General features: G+C 36.0%; 2 protein-coding genes across 5 annotated transcripts in view; both read right to left on the bottom strand.

Annotated features, from left to right (window-relative positions):
* IPO11 (importin 11) overlaps positions 1-25,195 on the bottom strand; it is an 85,864-nt gene that overhangs the window by 8,802 nt on the left and 51,867 nt on the right. For all 3 annotated transcript variants that reach the window (XM_027745584.2, XM_027745585.2, XM_039379750.1), the window contains 2 exons: positions 5,744-5,839; positions 1,830-1,914 (listed from right to left, as the gene is read on the bottom strand). In XM_027745584.2, coding sequence (XP_027601385.2) covers positions 1,830-1,914; positions 5,744-5,839 — 181 coding nt within the window. The remainder of the gene's footprint in view (positions 1-1,829; positions 1,915-5,743; positions 5,840-25,195) is intronic.
* LRRC70 (leucine rich repeat containing 70) lies at positions 13,172-24,469 on the bottom strand. Of its 2 annotated transcripts, none has more exons than XM_027745589.2 (2): positions 23,840-24,469; positions 13,172-15,746 (listed from the first exon to the last, which is right to left on the bottom strand). In XM_027745589.2, the coding sequence occupies exon 2, from the start codon at positions 15,733-15,735 to the stop codon at positions 13,813-13,815; it is 1,923 nt and encodes a 640-aa protein (XP_027601390.1). In that variant the 5' UTR covers positions 15,736-15,746; positions 23,840-24,469; the 3' UTR covers positions 13,172-13,812. The 2 variants fall into 2 exon arrangements, with proteins under 2 accessions (XP_027601390.1, XP_039235687.1); XM_039379753.1 differs by lacking the exon at positions 23,840-24,469 and adding an exon at positions 16,260-17,383.

The raw sequence follows: 25,195 nt of genomic DNA, 5'->3' as shown, positions 1-25,195 counted from the left end.
AGAACAGGTAATAAAAGTCTAATAAAACTTTAAAAAGTGTGTTGGTGATATATGAATTAAATTGTTGAAAAGATTTCCAGAATTTGAGAGATTCTGTTCAGTTTAAGTATGAATACTTTAATACTAAAGAGGCAGCCAGAATTCTGGGCAAAAATCATACATATTTGTGATGATGGTTACTATCTTGTAACTGTGATGCTCTAGGAAAGACTAGAAAATAATTTAAGAAGGGAATGCATTCTTTACTATCCAAGTTTTTAGGAGATGTCAGTGAGACTCACATTAAATCTGTCAGTAATTTGTAGATTAAATGTCTAAGGAGAAATTATACTCCAAACAATGGAGTAAAAAGTATTACTTTAGTAAACCATTTTATCACATAAAACTTGACCATTTAACTTATTACATTATAAATAATTTATTTATTTTCCTGAAGGTGTAAAAGCACAATTCATCTAGTTTCTTCCGATATTAAGGTAAAGCAAAAAAAACCTCCCAAGCCTTCTGTGCTTACATATAAGCATCATCTGAAACATGAACCTGCACAAAGTCTTCAAGTTCAAATAAGATAGATCTTTATGGGAGGATACTTTACTTCATTTTTCCTGTCCATAGTTTCAAATAGGGTGTTGAAAAAGTTTAACTCCCTTATTTTAACAATGATACTGAAGTTCTTAAAAACATACATTAAGGGCATGTAAAAATAAGTCACCTTAGGCCAATACATTATGCGTGATGTAAGGACACGAATCACTCTCTACCTATTTACATGTTCCTCAATATGTTTGCAATGAGACAAAAATATAGCAGTATTTGGAAATGTCAATCACATAAAATTATTATAAACTCATAAAGTACTGTTCCAGCAAAAACTTTCTAGTAATTATTAACTATGTGTAATAATAAAGAAAGGTACCAAGGGCAGGACAAAGAGATAGATCAAAGTATCTAGATCCTGTGCAAACATCAGGAAGTGATATTTAGCATGAACCATGCAAGTTGATCTCTTTTCCTCATATTAATGGCCTTAAAGTTGAAAAACATTATTATTTTGAAGGAGAGAATCCCATTCATCTTTCATGATTCCTGTTTTATGAGATTTAATCTCTAAGCCCAGATACAAGCTGCTAATATTTTGTTTTAAATCCAGTTTTTCAAATCAAATGCTAGCTGTGCTTTCAAAGCCATGATTATTATTTGACACTCCTGCTACTAGTGACCTACCCAAATGACTTGTACAAATTTTGAAATAAATAGCCAAGTGTCAAGTCTCAATTTCTGCACCATCTGCAAAGCCATATACTGAGCTACAGTTGGGATTCAGAAAGAATTTATTACAAACATTCACAACAACTAGAATTTGCTTGGTTTTGTGTAATTTTTTAAAGGAATATATTACATTGCTTTTGTAAATATATTCCTTATATACTAGCATTTAAAAGAAAAGCTTACTAAGAAACCATAACTTTTGAGTAAGAGTTCTTTACTCTAGAAAAAGGTTCTATTCAAGCACATGAATTGTATTAAATATGAGAAATTCTGCCTGCCATGACATTTCAGTAAGGTTTAGTTCTCTTTTTTTTTAATAAATTCTTTTTATATTGTCTGAGTATTGTAATGTCCAGATTTTGTGAACAATGTTTATTCTGACAACAGTCTCCAAGATGCAAAAGGAAAGCAGAAGCATAAGTGTTGTGGCTGCAAGGTTTGTCATCAAAGCATCCTCTTTTGATTCAAGAGATGAATTTTCCAAGAACAACAGATGAACCAAAGCCAAAAAGAATTTAGTGAAGTAGGTCTATAACTGAATAAAAAAATTGAAAACTTACCATTTTTTTCCTTTTGTCTTGTTCTGTAGGAGGTTCCTCATCATCTGTAGCTTTGGGCTCTTCAAAATGAGACATTAACATGCAGCTAAGAAGGGAATAAGAGCAGTTTTAACATGCATTACCATTGAAAATTACTTTAAAGTTCTTCTAAAAACACAAAATAGATTTGAGTTTGCTGAAAGTCAGATGATCTGTTAACAAGTAATTTTTTTCTGAAAACAGTGAATCTGATGAAGCCTGAATGCATGTTCTCGGTCACCTCAATCCATGTAACAATCTCAGCTATTTTCCACATTTTAGCTTAAGACGTGGTTCTAAGATGCATTTCTGTATATAGAAAACAGACTACATGGTTTTAAAAAAGAATTAATACAGAAAAACCTACTGTTCCTAACCAGAATTTTCCATTCTTTTCAAGGAAGTGCTATACAAGCACTCTATCCTATCAGCATGAAAGTCAAAGTGGCACATATACAAAGCTAGCAAAGATTTCTCATAGCATTCATGGTTTTCTGTGAGATCTTTAATATAAAGACCTGAAAACTTATAAGGGCACTGCTATTGGTTCTACACTAAAATCTAGAAGACACTGAACAATAATGTTTTAGGTGAACAGAAATGAGCTAGCTTCTGCAGACATTTACTGTTTCTAGGTAGGTAAAGCAAAGGCTTTAAATTTACTTTTTGTTTTGCTTCATGCTCAACTGGCAATATACAAAAGCAACCACCTTATTTTAACTATGATTTCTGTAGTAAGTGTAAAACCAGAAAATATGGAGAAAAAAATAGTTTAAATGTTAGAGGTTTTTCTGTCTCTTAAAAACAATTTGAATGCTCTTTTACAAAGACATTGATGAAAGCTATCCTATAACAAGCATGTCTTCCATTCTCTTCACATGCTCCACACTGAAAGAATTCACAAATATTCCACCATTTTACCAAATTTTTTCACAGAAAATCTGCCTTAAAAACCAAAAGGATTTAAAAACCCACTCAGGTGACAACTTGCCACTGTGTATTAGGGATGTTTTAATACATGAAGGACACAGAATTCACACACTACAAAGCACCAAGACAGCTGCACATTATTGTTCACTTTCAATCCTGCACTACTGTGTGTTTTTATTTGCTACATTTCACTAGCAGGTAAAATGCCCCTTCAACTAAGATTAATAATGTATTTTAAAGTTACTAAAATGAAAAAATGTGATTTTATGTGATTCTTATATGATTTTATATGAAAATATTCAGATTTATTATGTTTATATATTTAGTTTTCTATTAACACATGTTTAGAGCTGTATGAAACACTTGCTAAACAGCATGGCAAGCAGGGTCAAATCACAGAATCATAGAATCAGCCGGGTTGGAAGGGACCTCCGAGATCATCAAGTCCAACTCTTGATCCACTACCGCTGCGGTTACTAGACCATGGCACTGAGTGCCACATCCAGTCTCTTCTTAAAAACCTCCAGGGATGGAGAATCCACCACTTCCCTGGGCAGCCCATTCCAATGTCTGATCACCCTCTCTGTAAAGAAATTCTTTCTAATATCTAACCTAAACCTCCCCTGGTACAACTTGAGACTGTGCCCTCTTGTCTTGCTGATAGCTGATAGTTGCCTGGGAAAAGAGAACAACCCCCACCTGGCTACAACCTCCTTTCAAGTAGTTGTAGAGAGTGATGCTAACACAGAAGCCATTTCTAATAAAGGGATTAGTTATTTCAAAATAATACAACAAATTGCACGTCTCCTCTGCTTACATATGGCTTCTTTCAACTCAGTTTATTAAAGAAGAAGGAGACAAAAATTGCAACTGCCAAAACATACAAAATTCAATTAACTTTTTCAGACCTTGATAAATTTTAGGTACCACAAAGAGTAATTCATAACACAAGAAGAGGGAGAATAAAAGAAGAGATGATGATAAAATCGGGGAAAATGTGAGCGTTGGTGAGACAAGACTAGAGCAATGGAATGCTCCTCTTCCCAGATAATCTGAGGTCTGTAAAGCTTTCTTACAATTATCACTACAATGCAATACATGAGTGCTAGGAAAACTCTGTATTGTAAGCCAGGGCACTGTGTAAACTTTTTTATAACCCGAATAAAATTCAATCTAAAAAGTGGCGAGATCTTTATCTCTTCCAAAATCTTATTGCTCTAACTACAACAGTTTCTTCAGAATTCCTGGCCAGGTTAAGATGTTTAAACCACCACTATCACTTAATCTGTACAATTTCCCTGTGGAAAATTTTCCTCTTCATCCTCTAGCGGATGCAGTTTTGTATTGCTTCGGCCTTGATTTTCCCTATGCTAAACATGTACATTGTTTTACTTTCTGTGCTACAGTAACTGGTTAATATGATAATCAGTGGAGTACACATTTTTTTCTGAACCAGTTCTGGCTTAAATCATGCTTCTTTAACCTGGAGAGCCACAACAGCGCACACAATTTCAGATGTGTGCTATCACTTGACTTTCAGATGATGTCAAAATACAATACACAAGTGTCAGAATCTTTCAAACAGCTCATTCAGTACCTGTCAATATAAGTATGTCCTTGGTTTAGTGCAGCTATATTTTATAAAGTAAAAAAAATGTCCAGAGTTTGGAAGAGTAGTGACAAGTTCTACAAGCCTTCAGGCTTAAAATACAAAATTAATTAGGACATGGTTTTATTTATTTCTCTATGAGAACTCTTTTCAACAAGTGCTGGCAAAGCAATATGTTTAGAAATACAAGGGACTCTGTAATATTGTCTCCCACAGTAAACAAAACACATTGACAGACATGGTGCACATTCCCAGACTTTGGAGTTACATCTTTACTGAGTTCAGTGGGAAGTACTTTAGCAAGCAATTCTTGGGCACAGTTCAGGCTCGGCATGAGTGTGGACCAGTCTCATGCACACTTGTGTACATACCACCTGTGTTATGCAGAGAAAAACTTAATAGATTGCATCTGGCTGCTCTGTGCCACCTGGGTTCAGCGCCAACCAACACCCCCTTAAGCAATCAATTAGTTAGCTCAGATTCAGTCTGTTCTATGACCAGGTAATTATCTGAGAGTTAGAAAATGTTCTGATTCTTAGCATCAGAGCATCCAGTAAATACTGTTATTAGCATACAGTATCTGTAAGAACATCCTGCAGAGCACCTTTTTTAATGTCTTACAACTCTCAATCGATCTAAAACTCTGTAATCGTTACAGAGAAAAAACAACATTAAGATCTCAATCCAAAAAATATCTTACTATTCACTGGCTTTTTTTATTTTTTTAGCTTTGATTGCCTACCATAGGTAATCTGGGAGTCATTAGGAGATGAATGAGTGGTGCTGGGTTGAAGTGCACTTTAGGCACCCCCAACACCCACCTTCCTGCCAAGCAAACCCTTGCTCCCAGCTCTGGAAACTATCTTTTGAGAGATGTCCTGTAGCAGCCATGTGTTAAGTGGAACAACTAAAGGGAGAGAACTCTCTTGGTGGGATAGGTTTTCAAGTTCTCTAAGCTGTGAAGTATTGCATACTAGGTACACTCATATGAGGCTGATGTCACACTCAAAAAAACTCTGAGCTATCACTCTATCAACACACAAACTTGTTGTATTGCAATTTTAGATATAACAGTCAAGTAAGCAAAAAGCAAATCTAAGCCTATGAACATTTTAAGACATCATTTATTAGATAACTTAGTGAACAATATGAAATTATACCATCATTTTAAGCCCTCCTTCCCCCACTGCAATTATCTTCTCTCAAGACCAAAAATTTCCTGTCTTACTAAGACATTCACTCTTGAGAAAATAGAACTATTACAAGAATGTCTTAACCGCCTACAGATTTTTTCAAATCAAAACACTTCATATAAAACAGTACTGCCACTGTTAAAAAAATTAGATTTTCCACTTACTCTTTGTATGTTCCTGTTTCAGAATCTTCAGTCATAACATCATGTAGTCCTTCCACTGAAATGTTGATGATACCACAAAATTTATCTTGGATAACACTGTAAAAGACCAACATTTATCTTGGATAACATTGGAAAAGAACAGGAAAATGACTTAGCTAAAGGAACTACACGTGAAATTTGCTCAGTAACTGTAAAACACATTTACCAAGAGGTATTTTCCCTGCTTACTGCTTAGCTGAACATGCTATCACGCAATTAATTCAGTATTTTTTTAATTACAAAATGGCTTCAAAATATGTAAGAAACATTATTCTTAAATATAATAAAACCTGATGTGCCACTGTTGAAAACTTAGAAATAATTGTAAATTAATAAAAGAAAATACACATTAGCACAGGAGTCAAGAACTGAGTGAGAAGGGCATGCCCCTGCTATCAGGAAGATCAGGAGTACTGGCTTCTACTCCCAACACCATTTCTGGCATCATTATTCAATGCATAAACCTACACACAAATCCTTGAGCAGTGGCAGCTTGTAAAAATGGTATATTCCCTTACTTACGTGTGTTTCTTCACCCTACTAGGCAGCTGACTCCCCAGAAAGGGTGTAAAATCCCTGCATCCAGTTCTGTGCGAATATCACTTCCCTGACTGTAGAGAAAGGTGTGGTAGGATTTCTCTGCCTAAACATGGGCGCTTCCTGCCATTTGAAATACCAGGCTATTTAAGACAACTGCAAAGGGCTGGTAGATATTACTCAGGACTTGAGCACCTTTACCCAGCATGACCTGAAGGCCAGATTAGATACTCCCATAATGCCCAAAATTACACTAAACACGTCTACACTTGCCCCTGCCTTGAGAATTGATGTGTCTGCCATCAACGCTGCCTCTGTACAATCCTAAACATCCACTGGTCAGACTATGTGACCAACACATCTGTTCTAGAGCAAGCAGCTATCACAAGTATTGAGGCCATGTTGATGAGAACACAGCTGCGATGGGCAGGGCACGTCTCCAGGATGAAGGACCACCGCCTCCCTAAGATCCTGCTTTATGGTGAACTTGCCACCGGCTGCCGCATGAGAGGAGCCCCGAAGAAAAGATACAAGGACTCCCTGAAACAACATCTCAGCCTTGGCCATATTGATTTTCATCACTGGTCTACTCTGGCCTCAAATCGGGAGGCCTGGAGACACACCATCTATAACGCAGCTGTCTCCTTTGAGAACACACGCAGGATCACCCTCGAGGAGAAAAGGCAACGCAGAAAGAACCGTGTCTTGCAGAATACACCATCTAAGGAGTCTTTCTGCTGTGCCTTTTGCAATCGGATATGTCTGTCACATATTGGCCTCATAAGCCACCAGCGTGCCTGTAGCAAATGTGGATAGAGCCTTCCCAAATCTTCATTCGCGAAGCCCAGCCATGATGATGATGATGATGATGATGATGAGGGTAGGGGCATCAAAACATGATCTTCCCAGGATGGATAAAGCAGGTGCCACCAACTCCTAGTTAATGGAAAGTAGCCAACTTCTGCTTCCACTCAATTTACTGCTACTGTGGATCTAATGTCAGAGATGTGGGATTGTGGGACCTTGGTGCTTGGATTCCTACTCTGTGAAGGAGTTGAGAAACATTGCAAGTGAAAAGATGTTCATCCTGGGAAAACTGAAAAACTTCCACCTACATAGAGCAAAAAAAGAGAAAGGGTCTAACTGGTTATGGTAAACTATAACTCTCTTCCTGGGACTGCCATTGACTAAAGCACTTTATTGCTTCCTGTTTGCAATTTCAGGCTTAATTATCCCCAAAAGATGCTGCTGCTGCCACCGCCCAATAAGCAGAAGCAGACACATTCCATTTATTTACGAGCACTGAATACTAAGTTCATGTATTGTAGTTTGATTGTAGCCGATCACAGATGAATCTATTTCTTAATATTTTTTCATTTCCTTTTCTTATTTGGGATGAAAACTGAAGACATATAAACTGTAGCCCCTTGTACATTAGTTACTGCATTTGAAAAACTTCTTATCAGACATACAACAAAATTTTACATATATGACTGAGTTTAAACACCAATAGATGCTTTGAAAAAAAGTTTATCAAGTTAGAATACTAAGCACAGAAAATATCTCTTTTATATTTGTTTTGATAAAATTACGATTCAACTCATGACTATTTTGTTTCCAATGAATTATTTTTGTTCACTTTTTTTTATTCAGCTACTGCCTGCCAAATGCCAGGATCTGAACTGTATTTTGTATAATCAAACTTGAAACTCCTGAATTCCACAAAATGAAAACTGACATAATTTTCATTATTTGATTGTCAGCTATGTATTTTAAAAAGATACTTTCTTCCTTGCCCAAAAGCTTCCTCATCACATTCAGAACAGCAAAGCACTACACGTGAGAATTCTCTGTGATGTTCTGCAGACAACAAGCAAACAGCAAACAAACAGCCTACCCACCTCACAGCACTACTGAAAAAGTGAATGCTGCCTACTCAGCAGCCTGCATAACGAGCCCTCAGAGACAGAGCAGATTTCCTCACAGAGTAAAAGGTTCCTTCCTACCTACACACCTCCCATTAAAACTCTTCTGCCTCATCCTGTTGTTTGAAATGTATCTCTAGGAAAATGCCATTAATGTGATTAACATTTTCCAACATGAAAAGGGTAACAGCTATCCTCAGATTTATGACAATAGAGGACAAAGGGCATTCAACTGAAGACAACTGTGAACATTTTGTACCCTGGAAAAGTAAACTATGCCCTGTTCATACACACTATTTAAGTTATAATATAGGTTGCTGTACACTACCTCTATTACTTCTTCCTTCCAAGCTTCATGAATCATAGGATGGTTTGGGTTGGAAGGGACCTTAAAGATCATCTAGTTTCAACTCACCTTCCACTAGACGAAGTTGCTCAAAGCCCCATCCAACCTGGTCTTGAACAATTCCAGGGATGGGGCATCCACAACTGCTCTGAGCAACCTGTGCCAGTGTCTCCCCACCCTCACAGTAAAGAATTTCTTCCTAACATCTAATCTAAACCTACTCTCAGTTTGAAACCATTCTCCTTTGTTCTATTAGTACAGTTCCTAATGAAGAGTCCCTCTCTGGTTTCCCTGTAGGCTCCCTTCAGATACTGAAAGGTTGCTATGAGGTGTCCATGCAACCTTCTCTTCTCCAGGTTGAACAGCCCCGACTTTCTCAGCCCGTCTTCGCAGGGAAGCTGCTCCAGTTTTCTTACCAACTTCATGGCCCTGCTCTGGACTTGCTCCAACAGTTCCATATCCTTCTTATGTCTGAGTGGGGTCTCATGAGATCAGAGTAGAGGGAGAATCACCTCCCTTGACCTGCTGGCCACTGCTTTTGATGCAGGCCAGGATTTTGTTGGTTTTCTGTGCTGCGACCACACACTTCCTGCTCATGTTGAGTTTTTCATCAACCTTTACCCCCAAGTCCTTCTCTGCAGGGCTACTCTCAATCCTTCTTCAACCAACTTGATGAAGAATCCCTAGCTGCCAAGAAAATTTTATACTGGGAGAAGAAAAAAAAGGTTTTTAACTCAATGAAGGCATAGCCTTTTGATCAGCTGCAGGGCTAATTATGGTCAACATATTCAGGGAGGTCACTTTAATTATCCAACATGTAAATAAATACTGTAGGTATAGTGGTCATTAACTCCATGAGTTTTTTCCATGCTTGCAGATTGGCAGAAGGAGCACACAGGGAAGCCCATTTCAGTAAACTGTGTTTCCAAGGATCTATGAAAGTTCCAGAAGAAATAAGAGTATAGTGGTTGAAGACCCAAAACACTGTCTTTGATAACTGGCCTTGAAATGACATAAAGAAATCACTGATTTCTTTATTTGGAAAGTAAAGAAATGGCATACATGAGAAATTATACTTTACTTCTTATTTTAGTAAAGGTTCATGAGAATTTTTCTTTTTTGAGGAAAACAAAGCTAAAGAATGTACAAGACCTTTCAAAATGAGGTAACTTGCCCGCAGCTATAAGTAAAGATAACACCTTCTCTTTTCTCCCCTTCCTTTTTTTTTTCCTTTAAGTGGGGAATGCATTTTCTTTCTACCAAAGACTCACTGAAATGTTTACCTGGTATGGAACCATTAAACAATGGAACTATTTTTAGAACACAAGATACATGCTGGTGAAAAATAAAGATAGCAAAGACGAATGCTTTAAAAAAACAAACCTCAGTTAAAGTTCAGTAGCAATATAAAATGCATCAGGCCTTATTTTCATAGATGACAAAGCAAGCCAAGCAACTCAGTGTAGTACCTTTTTAAAGAGACTAAAATTAGCCTGCTTGTTTCTAGAAATACATTAAAAAGTCATACGAGTAGATACAGAAAAGACAGAGACACTGTTTTTAGATGAAATTTCAAAACAGAGCAGTTAATACTGTCCATACTAAAATCTTATACCTTAAGGATGGCACCGTTTAAGCAGTTTCCCCCTTGAATTGCATATAATTGAGATCATCAATGAAACAAACATCATCATCAAGTTATAACTGGTTTTATATCTACCTAGTCTTCCTAAGTAATTAGGACAAAACCTCATTTGGTATGCAGCAAAAATAAATGGCCCACAATCAGGACCTAAAACAGTCCAGAACCCAGTTTCAAAGATATAATGAATACATTATTTTTTTAATTACAGAAAGGATATTTTATGCTGCCTGTTAATATAATGCACCTTGCCTATAATGAAAATAAAATTTAGCATTTCGGGCAGCGTCTACCTGAATAATCTCAAACCTTTTATTTCAAAGTTTGCATAATTTTTTAGCTAAAAGAATAAAAGCTTTGCAAAGGAAAAACCAGACCACATCTGTTCTGGAAAAAAGTATCCATTTTTTCTCATTCTGTTTATAATTTCTAATACACTTAGCTCTGTATTCAACTTTTTTATTATTCTGAGGTTTTCTGTAAAAATTCACAATTTTTCTCTCAATTACACAGATAAATACTGTAGATAAAGCTTTATCATCAGCTTAAAACATATGTCATGATGAATTTTTAGTGGTGCTTAAATAAAATGGACCCCATGTCTCCTATGCATCTCCCTCAGAAAGGAAAAAGGAATCTGTATGGGAAAACATACTTTTTTAGAGATTAAAAGAAAAACAACATAATTTCTGCTTTTCTATATTCACCAGGGGAAGCAATAAACAGTTTGATTTCATATCTTTACTAGTGTATGGATTTGAGAAAGATTAATTAATTCTTTATTCTTATCTCATTAGCTAAGGAAAGAAGTAGAGAGGGAGAAACAGAGATTACTTTGCACATACTGTGAGCAACATACATGATTAGTACACCACCACCCCCTCTTAGGAGCTGCACAGTACTAGGGAGCTCCTACAGCAATAAAGTAGCAGCTAAGACAACATTTCCAGGGGAGCCCTATGACTCACTAACATGATCTCCATGAAACACCATTTTGTTTCATGGGTGCAGATTCACCTAGTATAGCTCAACTAAGTCTTCTAATGTATTCTCTAATGATTTTAACAGACATATGAACCACATGTGTACATGAAAGGATCTGTTTCCTGGTGTGAACATTTAAATACAAAAGATACTAACTGCAAAAGAAAGGCATTTCCCTCACAATTGCATAATGAATTTCTCAGTTCCTTGTTAGTCTAATCCCTATGTTGCCAAGCTGGATTTTAGAGGATATCTCCACTAGAAAGGATGGCTTCCAACCGCTCCAACTCCCTGCTTGCACAAACAGCTGTGACAGCACTGGTTTCCTTTCATGCTCCATTGCTACAGATGGTGAGACTCATATCTGGCAAACAACTCCTACAGCAGCTTGTCAGTGAAAAGGATGCACCTTCAGAGGCAATCTCTGGTGGTTTTCTGCAGAGCAGCTGTGGACAACAGAGCCTAAAATAACAGCGCTGCTCCCTGCCAGATTTCCTTGAGAATTCGGTACGATCAGTCTCAACCTTTTCCCACTCCCAAAACTCCTCTGTAACCAAGGCAGAGAAGCATTTCTAGCAAGGAAAACCTAACTAGTTTCCACCAAATTTCAAGTCCATTATTTCTGAAGACACCTATATAAAATTGAAAATTTAGAAATATAGGACACAAAACTGCTGAATTTACGACTGTGCAACTGTGAACCTACTACTCACCAGTTGTGCAGCTGTTCCTAAATGAAAACAAATTTAATATTTATCACAAGGAATTACGTAGGAGAGACAGAACGTAACAAAAATGGATTAAAAAGGAAGGGACTAGTGGATTAGTCCCTGAAAAAAAAACCAACATAAATTACAGCCAGTGTTTTCCCTCCTTAAAAGCGTTTGCCCATTACACTTAACATCTGATCTACAAGTAGAAAATTATTTTTTCTACTTAAGCAACCCAAAACAGTTTAAGCTTTCATTCAAGTAGCTGAATTGAGTGTTCCTTATGAGTATTTGATCTATTACAGTAAATTTGATCTGGTACAGTAAATTACAGTAAAATACAGTATTACAATATACTAAACTGGTATTTCATTACATTCAATTGAGACACATAACAAGCAACAGTGAAGACACATCTGCACATTCACACCCTCTCAGTGCAGTCAAGGTTTATATACTTTCTGTATTTTCACTCCTGGAAAAGAACTGCAGACGGACAAACACAATAACAGGAAGCTGCACAACCCAGCCAAGCACATGAGTTACACCAGCAGGAAGCAGGCAGGATAGAAGAAGAAACCTGAGGGCAGTTCTAGCTCATCTAAAAAGCCAGAGTCTCCAGGCTGGAGCCTAGAACAGTAACATACCTCTACACAATTTCTATCGACACCATGGAGGGAGAGACTATCAAAGCATTGTTCCCCACTTTTCCTTGAATGAAGTGATTTAACTGTAAACTGTGTAACTTAAAAGCCACATGGTTGAACTCTCTAAGGCATAGGCCTGTAGAAGACAAACAGTATCTACAAAAGTAAGTCCTATTAGTTGAAAATAAAGCTACCATACAGTAGACATAACCTGACAACATCAGAACATCAATATTTGAAATAGAAATAAAGTGTTAAAATCAGTGAAAATTAAATAGGAAAATATCCATATTTTCAAGATGAAGCCTTCACTAGGAACATGTATTTTGACCTGACACTTTCAAAACTGTAAATAAATTAGCAATTAATTTAGCATCATGTATTTACAGTGTAGCATATTTCTTCAATTTGTACCTCTTATCTAGGCAAAAAGTCCCTCAAACTATTACTACAGAGATGACAAAGTATCTTTTATTGAAAGTAATTAACCAGTAATTAACCTTAGACATAATAAACTTGTTCAATTTTTCAATTCAACAGAAATTTGGGTTCCCTTAACTCCAGTTTGGGGTATTTAAAAAATAATACAGATACACACTAATAAAAAAGTCACTTTAATATATTTATTACACAGACTGAATACACAACTTTGTATGTTAAAATATGTTATAGGTATTAATAAAATTTGTCTAGTTTTAAATTATTCTCTTCCTCGAGAGTTGGAACATTCCAGCAGTAAATATGCTCACTTTTTTTCCCACTGTGCTTATTAATAGGAGGCAGGGTAGAAACTGCATTAAATACATAAAGCACTGTTTATTTTCTCATTCCCCAAGACTCTTTAGCTTTGTGATCCTACTAAGAAGTGATGTTTTGCTTGCTTCAAGCTTCAAGTTAGCTATGGAATTTCTGTAGGAACATACTAAGCATTGCAAATTAAATTAAATAAAAATGTACTTTATACTGCATGTATACTTCACCTTTAGGTGAAAGATTCCTAAAAACAGGGACAGAGGATAATAAACTTATCTGTGTCAGATTTAAATGACACATAATAAAATAATAAACTTCAAAACATTCAGGAAGCAAAAAAAAAATGCAGAACTCAAATTGTGCCATTTTCCACAATCATATCAAGCAGTTGCTTTTAATCAGTGAAGGTATTTTTAGAAAATCGAGTTCTTGATTTCTTGACCTTTCATATCACAGTAAAGTTAACACCAAATAAATTGAGATAAATTACAATGATGAATGTTCGAACAGTATTACCTGTGCCTGACTTTCTGATGCTGTTCGTTTGAGCAGCCTAATTTGGTCCAGTTCTGAATGTACCACTGACTTCTGAGTTAGAGACTGCACTGGGTCAGTTATGTTATATCTGCCAGGCTGATAAAAGCCATAATATTCTATTCTCTTTTCCCCTGAATTTTCCAGCACCTTTAGTTTCTGCCTAAACTGAATAATTTTACAGGTTAAGAACAGGATTACAGCACAAGCCAGAATGAAAAAGGCTAATAAAATGTCAAAAGCCTGATTCAGCTTTTCAACCTTTTGTGCACAAATCAGGGATGTTTTTAATGACACAGGAGCAACATCTTTCGGAAGTAAATCTTGTTCTTCTACAGTTCTGTTAGTAGATATAATCTGTGTTGGTATTTGCACTGGTAATGTTGATAATACTGTAGTTGCCTGTGATGGAATTTCAACAGCATTTCCTTCATAGGGCAAAGGGGTAGCTAATGTAGCTGTAGTTCCTTCCCAGAAAGCAACATATTTAGTTTCTGCATTGACAAACTGCTCAAGTTTCTGACTCTTTCCTTTTTGCCACGCCATCAGCAACATGGTAGCGCTGCGATGGACACCCACAGATCCCAGACTCCAAGCAGTCTCTGGGCTGGCAGTAGGACTAATGCAGTTTGAAAACCGAGTCCCCTTAATGTAATGCAAAGGTCTACCACGCATACTCTGCGGATTCCGACAATGAATTCTTACAGAAACGGGAGACAATGCCAGCCAATTAAGTAACCGAAGCATTTTGCAGCTGCAGTTCCAAGGATTAGAATTTACCTGTAGGTGAGTTAGAGATACTAAAGGCTTGAGCACTTCAGGTTGTAACTCTGTAATATTATTAAATGCTAAACTGAGTATTTTAAGTGACTGTCCCATTTTTTCAAAGGTACCATCACCAATACTGGCTATTTTATTTCTCTCTAGTTGCAGATACATTAAATTGTTTAATACAGTAAAAGTGCTGGAATTTATATTTTCTAAATCATTATAACTTAAGATTAACTGACTAAGGTTGTTTAATCCAAAAAATCCATTTACAGCAATACATTTTAGCCTGACATTTTTCAAAGACAGATATCTAAGCTTGTTAAGTCCTTTAAACGCAAAAGACTGTATTGATCCAATAGGATTGTGAGACAATGAAAGTCTTTCAAGATTTTTGAGCTTTCCAATAGCATTCGATGGCACAAGTTTTAAGCTGTTACCTTCAAGAAACAAATATGCAAGGTTTTCAAGATGATGAAATGCTGAATCTGATATCCATGAAATCTTATTATTGGCTAGGTTTAGTGTTTGGAGACTCATCATACCCAAGAAAGTCCCACTTCCAAGGACACTGAGACGATTTCTTTGAAGCGATAAATATCTAACAGAAAAAAGATCACTAAATAATCCTCTGGGAAGAAAAGCTATTTGATTATTCTGAAGGTATAAACAATGAAGATTGGAAAGGCCTTCAAAGATTCCTGGATCCAGGCGTTTAATATTATTGTTATTGAGATGCAAGTAGCACAGTTTGGGGAGCTCCACAAAAGCTTTTGGGTGTACATACAGAATACTGGAGTTATCCATGTGGAGTGCAGCAAGCTTCTGAAGCCCTCTTAGTTCATTTGGAGTGACACGTGATATATTATTTCCACTGAGGTACACAAAAATTGTCGTTTTTGGTAAGTTCCAAGGGATGCTCGAAAGCCCTGCATTACAACAGCTAACTTGTCTCCCTGTGCAGAGCTGACAAGCAGATGGACAGCCAAAAGCCTCCTTCTGAAGCAGCAACAAAAAGACCCAATTAAGTATATACAGGAATGCTCCCGGGCAGGGTGGAGAACTTTGCAGAACACACATATCCCTGTCATTGGCCTTCTTACTCATCTCTGACTTCGCTAGTAGAGATAAAAAAAAGTACATGAATATCATTAATTCAAATATATTAACTGTATAAATATTAATTATTTTTAAGTAATTAAATCTATGTGTACAGTCTTTAAAATATTAGCATTGCTCTCAAGACTGGTATTTTACACATTCTCCTTTCATGACAAACAAGCAGTTTAAAATTTAAACTTACGAAGTCTGAAAAAAAATTCACTACACTGAAAAAAAATTTCAAAGTAAATGAACAATTAAATAAATGTACTGCCAACCTAGCCAGAAAACATTTAATTGATTGCAGCATAAAAGCATCTAGGTTGCCAAAATAAGAGCTTCTATTAAATTAAAAATACTATTTATTAACTACTTTTTATAATCAGAAATGACTAAGAAATGTTTTAAAAGCATTCAAACAGAAATGCTGACTGTAAACAAGTTTCCTTTCACTGGTGGCTTATTTATAACTTAAATTTTATCTTTATAAAGCTCAGTTACAGTCAAAACAGATATAAACAATTCCTTACCCCAAATCTGAAATTCATTATTTCCATTATTTTGCTGTTTGCAGTTCATTGTAGTATAAGCTGATTGACTATACTCATCTGTGAAACCTTCGTAAAGGCAGTATTGCTGCATACTGTATCACTCACATTTTGACCCAGGACTTGCAACAGTTTGCTCAGGAAACTAAGAAAGAGGTGCTTAAAGTCAGGTTGTCATGGATACAGGAAACCATGGGACAGGAAGCCATTTTATCTGTGCTTCAGAAGTATTGTTGGAAAGGAAATCTCAATGATTTTTTTCTAGAAAACCAAGAACTATCTTAGTATGTAACTGCTGCTTTTTGTTTTGTACTAATTTTTAATCTACTGATTTAACTAGGAGAGCTCAAAAGAGTTTTATCTTAGTCAGGTGTAACTTTCAGAATAAAGCATAATTATTTGTTAACAGCACTATTGCATTATCTGTAACATTTTTATCTTTTAGCCAAAATCTGAAATGTTTTTTTTTAATCAACAGCAACACTTACACTGCTCCACTGTTCTCTCTCTCTCTACAGAGCCAAATTACATCCATCACGTACATGCACACACATTCCAGTGGCCCAGCCAAGAGGGAGAAGTCGATAGTCCGGAGGGAACAGCCCCAGTGCCCCCCCACTCTGGCAAGGCACAGCCTGCCAGCAATTCCAGGAAACCAGGAAATCTTAGAGATGGAAACCACATGATGTGGTGCTAAAAACTGCTATGTATTTCAGACTTGACCCAAGCACTTTGTTAAATCTCATTTTGGGTCACCATTTTTGAAGCAATTTATCCACAGAGGACTATGGTTCTGAGAGCCACGCCTTTGGTCCACAACTTTTGTTTCCTGCAGTGTCCCTTGTGCAGATAAACACAGTGCAAACATGGGCCATAAATATCCCCCTTGCCTAAGGACTGGAGATTACATCCTCAGTTTATCCATCACGGCATTAAAATATTTGTGAACTCCAGTCACATCAAAGCAGGAAAGCGGAGATTAAGCCCACAAATAGCAACGTAACTGTAAATCCACGAATTTACTGCAACAAGATCTTCTGTTCAGCAAAACAAAGAGGACAAAGCCCATTAGTAGCCATAGCCTAGGAAGAGGCACAACAGCAGGAGAATAAAGTCACTTCAGCTACCATGATCTCACACAGGAATCATGAGTGTCTTTGGTTATATAATCCAAGCTGAAATGCACAAAACACATGAGAAAAGGAAACTGAACAGACAAGAACGTGCTTTTGAAGAAGCTTTCTTCCAAATATCTTATCTGAAATAAGAAACCAGTACGACCAGTAAAACCGGTCCATGGGCCATTTTAGACAAAGCCTGTATCAGTTACAACACAGAATTAGATCTGCATTTGGTTCTTTTTTCCCTGCGACCAATAAATAAATAGGGAAACTAATTGTTCTTTTGATTTAACTATTTATTTCACACTTTAATTTTTTCACAGTATTTAACATGATTGTTGATTTAAAGACTCTCCAAGCTGACCCTGCTGAAATCCCAAATCTTCGTTCGCGAAGCCCAGCCACGATGATTTAAAGAAAAGTAAAATAAAATGGCATGTCATCTGCTTAAAGGGAAAGCACTACATAGTTTTGACTGTTCACAGGAAGATTGGTTAATTATCCTGGATATGGGGGACAGAACACTAGGAGTAATTGAAAAAGATTAACCAGATCAAATAGAGCCACATGAGGGGAAAAGTCACAGATTGACCAAAAATGAAAAGTGACTTCAAAGAGCAAATTATCTCTTCCCTAAGATAGGTAGGGAGGCTTCACTACCTATAGTTTATTTATGTTGATACTTATATCTTGGAAAAAAAATACTTCTTCCAAGATGTGCTGTGTGAAACAACCCCTTAAGGTTCAAGGAAGTAAGTCAAATTTAAAAAAAAAAAGTTTTACAAGGCAAATCTTAATAGATCTCACTTTTTGCAAAATGGCAGAAGTAACATATGTTGAAACACTAAGGGAATTGATGAAGCTCTACAGGGTATCAGATAGCATGAAAATTTAGAGAAACCAGTAGAGTAGTGACCAGATAAATGACACCATTTTGGGCAAAACCATAAAAAAGACTGGGATACACAGGTAACTTGGATCAATGTTTCTCAAACTGGTTTGTACTTAAACAGTAAAATTCATTACTAATTGAAAACTAAAGAAATAAAGCAGAAAGCCCCAAGTATTTATTTCCAAAAAACTTAGGCAGCTCTCATAGTGATATATTTTATTCATTGCAAATTTTGTTCTCTAGTGAGAGACATACTAGGTTTGTACCTGAATACAGCTTTACGTGACAGCAGAGAAAATTATTTTTGAATCCTCAAGTGAATTTTAACTTAATATGCTAACACTGATAAAGTTACTAACGTTATTGCTTTTTAACATTAAAACCTAGTTCAACAAGGACCCCTTGTCACTACAAGCATAAAGTCTGAGTAACAGCAATTTGTCAAACTGTGTATAAAACAACAGGTTAAAGTAATTGAAAGAAAATACAAGCACTGCACCCAATTCAGCCTTTCCAAATGTTAGATTAAAGTCAATGTAATTTATGTTAGCATATAAGCTACCATAAAATAGTCATGTGAATCCCTTTTATGTATAGCAGAAAATATGCAACAAGTTCAAAAACAGAGTCTAAAGTCAACTTTTGAAGAGGGCTTTCATTCTCATAAGCACTAGAAAATTATGTTAAAGTTCACAAACAAGGACAACCAATTTTTAGCACTGTAATTACTCCTTTAAGCTTTTAACAGTGAAACTATCTGTTGCCCTCCCACTGCGCAATTTAGCAAGTACCTCCTCTTGCAGGTCTTCCTTCCTTCTACCTTTATTCTCCACAGGTATGCTATTATAAAACTTCTTGTTTTGTTTTCAAATACCTACTTCCTTCTGCCCACATTGTCTCCAGATATGACCAAAAATCAAAGTAATTCAGGTAATAACCTACTGTTTGGGTAGCATACACATCAACATTTAACTAACAGCCAGTAAGTAGGTAAACTGTGGACACCTTACTAACTTCTCAGATCCCAAAATTCTTTTTTTTCTATTTATCATCTAGTTCATCTAAACATTTCTGATTGTATCAAATATTGCAGATTCCCTCTAGTACATTATATTTATTTAAGTAAAAATCTTGATTTGCTGCTTCAGTTACTGAAAATTTCTCTGTTCCACAGAGTGAAAAATACAGAATTATTTTTCCCACTGAGAAAAAGAAAACAAGTTTCCATTCTATAATTCTTATTTGACTTTAGACTCTAATAAAATAATATGACAGAAAGGTTTTGTAAAACTAAGAGCTCACTTTGAGAAAGTGTTCGAATGAATTTCTTTTCTTCATTCAGAAAATAAAGTCTTCTATGGAGCAACCAGTAGGTAAATGAACAAAACAGTAATATAAAAACATTGGCCATCAATGAAATCCACAGATGTGATATGCTGACAATAACTATAGTTATCACTTTAGCCTTTGCTATTCACTGCAATATTTTGTAAACTCTGTTCAAACTATCAGAGCAATAAGAAATGTACTCAATATGAATTTAATTCAAACCAAAGGGCTTAAGGAACACAAAGCACTTTCCCATATTTCAACCAGAATAAATAATTCACCTTCTAGAAATTGATTCAAAACTAAATCCAATTGCAAAGTAATACTCTGCCTGCTAGTTTAGGAGACAGGATGGGCATACACTTGGCATTAGCAGCTGATAGCTTCCAAATATTTAACAAAAAGAGAAAACTTCAACAGTTCCTAAGAACTACTACAGATAATACCCACACACAAAATACAAAAGCTTTGCTTTAAAAATACAAACATTCTTTACACTTAGGCACTTTTTGTAATATCAAAACCTGATGTTCTGTTTTAAACTTTTACTTTCTCACTAAATTGTATGAATATGAAACATTATTTTTCAAGACACTACTTATGTGCAGAAGCTCTTGTAGTGACATGAGTTGTGGTATTAATCACTTTTGGTATCTTACCATAATAGTCTGGTTCTGCTAAAAAAAGTCACAAAAATCTCAGCTACTCTACGGCAGTCTCAAATTTCACAGAGTACAGGGCAGAAAGATAAGCAGATGTACCAAAACAACTCAAAACAAGGTCAGCTGCAAAACCAGCTGCAAATCTTTTTTTTAAACTTTGTTAAAATCTTGCGATTTTTATACATTTTTAATAACATGCTATACTTCAGTCACTACTTACTCAATAACCAATTTGCAAACATGTAAAGCTCACATTACAAAGAGTTTGAAGAAAGCTAGTCAGTCTGTTATCAACTACTATTGTCTTTTATATAATGAAAATGGTCAATTTTAAGGTAAGTCATATTTAGAAGAGTTTTAGGAAAGATCTCTGAAATTCTTTATATAGGTCACAAACAAAATATCAGCAGCAACCAAACCCTTATGACTGCAGTTTGTTCTCTGCAGCAGTTCAGCTCAATTAGTGACATAATTCCTTGCCGTCACTTGGTATATTTTTCCTTGAAATCAAGGCTTACGGGTCTTAGGGGAAAAGATAATATGTACCTGAACAGTCCATACTAGCAATCAGGTGCAGGAGGAAAATTAACAGATATTGAGAACAAGAAAAGTTTAATGAGTGCATCCTTTTGCCAATGCTGTAACGGGACATGCAATTAAGGAAGTGGCAGTACGCCATGTAACCTTCTGAATTATGCAGTCTCCGATAGTTAAACTAAGACCAAAGTCACATTTTTCACATTTATCATTAAAACTGCACTGTTACCTGTCAGGCAAGCTAAACAAATCCAAGGCCAAACACTGATGACAACTGCAAAATCATAATTTAAAGAGCTCTTTTAAATGCTAATAGTCTATTAAAGGTGTGGGTGAGCACACCTTTGACTAGAGGGATTAAAAAAATGGAGGGGAAAATAGGGAAATGGCTCCTGAGTATAATTTCTATAAAGAAAGGAGGATGTACAAGTAGTTATGTAAGGAATTCTGACTTTATAAATGAGGGCATAACTACCCTGAGGAGAACATGACATTTTATTAGGCACTTTCTTGTCATTTCCTAACATTACATATAGATAACTTCTTGAGAGGAAAATTAAAATTTGTAAGTAATTTTAACAAATGACAGAAGCAAAACTTCTATAATAACCTAATGAAGATTTATAATTGCATACTGTAAGTACTTATACTCACAAAATGCCAATTATCTAACTGGCAGAACTCATTCTGGCTGACATTTCAGACTTGATGCACAGTGAGAAAAAGCAGACATTCATTTACACAATGATTAGAAATGAGCAGAGAAACCTGGAAAACCTCTTAACCCTTTCCTCACAATAGATAAGCATATTTGACTTAGGGGGGCAAAATTAAAACTGCCACTACTCATGTACTACAAATCAAAATGAAGAAAGAAGAGAAATTAAAATACTTCATATTTCAAGTTCAGCGAAGTCTCCTCTACTGTAGAGTGGCTCCAATAGAGGTTCCACTCTACAGTGGTAAGACCACCAAAAATGAGCCTGTCCTCAAAGACCAAAATTAGTGGACTGTTTTGGAAAGCACTTACTTGGAGTAAAAGCAAACTTGGCAGCCTCTCATTCAAGAATGACAGACATAGCACAAATAACACTCACTTGTAAAAGGAGAGTGCTTAGCTTTCAACATGGTGTCAAATGCTACCTGTGTTATGGTTGGGTACCACGCCAAACTCTGCTAATCACTGATATTATAATCTTTCCATATTCTGTTTCCATTTCCATATTAGAGAATAAATATTCCTATCACTCTTAAACATCTTTCAGTATGGTTCATGTTCTACTAAAATACACAGAGAACAATTATAGGAATAAAAAAGAAAACTACTTTGCTAAATAAATCATTAAAAGCTTTCAATAGCACAAGGAATGACATTCCAAAACACTGTAATGTTGACATTATACAAAGTGAGAGAAATGCAGCAAGCAAGCTGATTACTTCCATATGTATCTATCCATATGAGAAAGGGACACAGTACAATTTTAGCCAGTTTGGTCTCAGGAAATTCAAAGAATGCTGAAGATGTGTATGTCAAAATGCAGAACCCTACATAGTGGTGGGGGCTCACACATTTTCCACAATGGCCTAAATAAGAAGTAGACTACTACTCCTGATTATGTTCACTGGGCACTACTTTAGGAATCACAGGAATATCTAATAAAACTCAACTACATCTTGAAGAGTACTCTTGAAGCTGTAGGTTCACAAACAAGCCATTCAGACTGTAGATAAGCTGGAATATGACTGAACTAGACCGGAAATCATGACATTTGTTATTTTACTCACCCGGGTTGCTGTCATCTCTCATGTCTCACACTGTAGCTCAGATAAAACTGTCCTCCATAAAACTGAACTTGAGAGACACTGCAACTCCACAAGTGCATCCTAAGTCCTTACTGCCTAAATCTTGTTACTGGACCCTACTGTTATATACAGCAGGTTAAAGACAAAGGTCTTAAACTTATTTTATGAAGAGCTTTTAATAAATGAATTAAAATGCATGTGGACAGATATGAGTGACAGGAAGCAAGAAGACAAAGCATGGAAAATAATGCTGATGCATGTATCTATCAGACACAAAAATTGCTAACATTGATTGAGTAGACTTAGATAGCAAATGCAGATAATTATATAGTGTTTAAATTTATGCAAAATCCCTAAGTAATACCAGGAAATTACTGCTATGTGAAAAGGTGCTGCAAGAACTAATCAGGAAAGCAGCATTGTTCTTTTTTTAATATGAACTTCTAAACACTAACATGATGTGCAGCTGTAGGAAGATAAACAGGATGCTAGATGGAAGGATAATACACACACCAGACTAAAATGCAACACTGTTGATAACAAAAACATGTATCTCTGTATCTCCGGATTATATCACCTAGACAAGAAAGTTACAGTATAGCTAATAAATTGTCACCTGCTTAGTCCAACTAAATGGTCCAAGAACCACTGTGAACAACTGCTGTGCAGTGAATCCCGTCTTATCTGCTCTAAAATCCTCCACTCATGATACTGTCAAAGGTGCTGTGTTTGAAATAGGAAATTATTTGTCATACTGCTTTTAAGTGAATAAAGATGAAAGTTTTATCTTCCCCTAAAATGCAGAAAGTTCGAAGTCCACATATGTGTAACTATAAACACGATCACTAATTAGAGAAGTACCTAAAAGCAATGAAGTAATACTATAGAGTTTAGAGGGAGAATAAAAAAGGTCACTGTTTAATACTTTCTCAACATTTTATCCATAAAACAACTCAGATGGAAGGATGACAATACATGTTATCTTCATTTTTCCCCCAGTACTTTCGTCTACTCCCTCCCATTCCTCTAAAATAAACTGATGCTTCGCCTATAAGTTAGAGGAAGCAACTGGCAAAAGGAAAAAAATCCTCAAACAGTGCTAGACACAGTGCAGATGCCTGTTTCCCTTACAGCAGAATCTTGAAAATCTGAGCTTACTACTGGTACAAACCCTGACCATCATACAGCAGCAAGATGAAGCAAGAACCTCACCCTCACCTTGGCCTTCCGAGACAGCCTATCAGCCATTCTCAGAAGACAAAATTCTGTTCTGTCTCTGCAGCTGAGAAATCTTGAAATGACTTTGGCTATCCAAAGCAATATCTAATCAGGAACCTGGTTACTGAGGCATTCCAAAAGAAAAAAATTGCTTTAGTTTTTTTGAAAACATTGTTTATATTAAACAAAACATTTTGTTTAAATACTATATTATATTTAGAATGTTTTTGCTTTAACTCTGCAAACGGACTTACAGAAGAAGTTTGCTTTTCAAAACTTGCTTTTAACAGAAGTTTCAGATGTAGGATGCAGCAAGCATGTGTAATATAATCTCTGTGATGCGGCAAAACCTGAGTGACTCACATTGTTCTAGTAAAAGAAACAATCACTTGACAGAATCAGTTTCACACATTGTCTGAAGGTATGTTTAGCAGTCTATCAACTGCATAAGTGAAATTTTCATAGTTCTGACAAACATGTCCACTAAAGAGAGGTTTTTTATTTGAGAAGCAGCTTACTTCAATGATTTGAGTGTCTGAAAAATAAAGCTGTCATGTGCAAAAAGTTTTATTATGTTAAGGACTGGCAGAAACAATTGGCTTTTGCAGCAGGAAATCTGGAGCAGTTGAAAGTAGTTCAAAATAACATGGTTATCTAAAGAAATTCCTTTTTTCCTTCCTCCCTTTAAAAGAAACTTCACAGGAAGACAGACGTAGTTCAGTATCTTAAATTTTAGCTAAAACCTCTTTAAAGACATTTCCAATATACTCATAAGCAACATAACATTGTTACGTTTACTGGGAAAAAAGCCCCTTTCTTATAAAGCAACTGTTTGATTCAGCTTTAGCTACATGGTTATCCTGGTGATCTAGGACAAAAAAGGGAAGCGTCTGTGCATATTAAAAACAATGAAGCTTTTAAGTTTTACACATTAAGAGTTCCCTGATTTTTTTTAGGTAGAGACTACATATTATACAGCTTTATAGATACTAACATAGCTTTAGGATTTGTGAGCAATACCTAAATTCCCAATAGACAATACTTGAGACTTTTCAGGAAATCCAGCAGACTAAGTGTAAACTCATGCAGTCTTGTCTTCCTGAGTGTCAAACAGATAAGAGTAATCTGAAGGTAACTGTGGACTGAACTCTCACCTAAACATGTTATACATGAATTCTAGTAGTGACAAGTTAGGAATCAGTGTAACACTATTCAGCATTTTCATTTAAAACTTTCATTTTGTATGTTTATTCAGCAATGACGATGGGTACTGAAAGGACAATCAAAAGCTTCTCGCTATAGAAATCTATAGCGCAAAAACTATTTCACAGTCTTTCACAGCAACTCTTCCATTTA

Source organism: Pipra filicauda, unplaced genomic scaffold, assembly GCF_003945595.2.
Source record: "Pipra filicauda isolate LSUMZ 115617 unplaced genomic scaffold, ASM394559v2 scaffold174_size2080704_pilon, whole genome shotgun sequence".
NCBI classification, from domain to species: domain Eukaryota; kingdom Metazoa; phylum Chordata; class Aves; order Passeriformes; family Pipridae; genus Pipra; species Pipra filicauda.
This window is presented reverse-complemented; position numbering and strand designations above follow the sequence as displayed.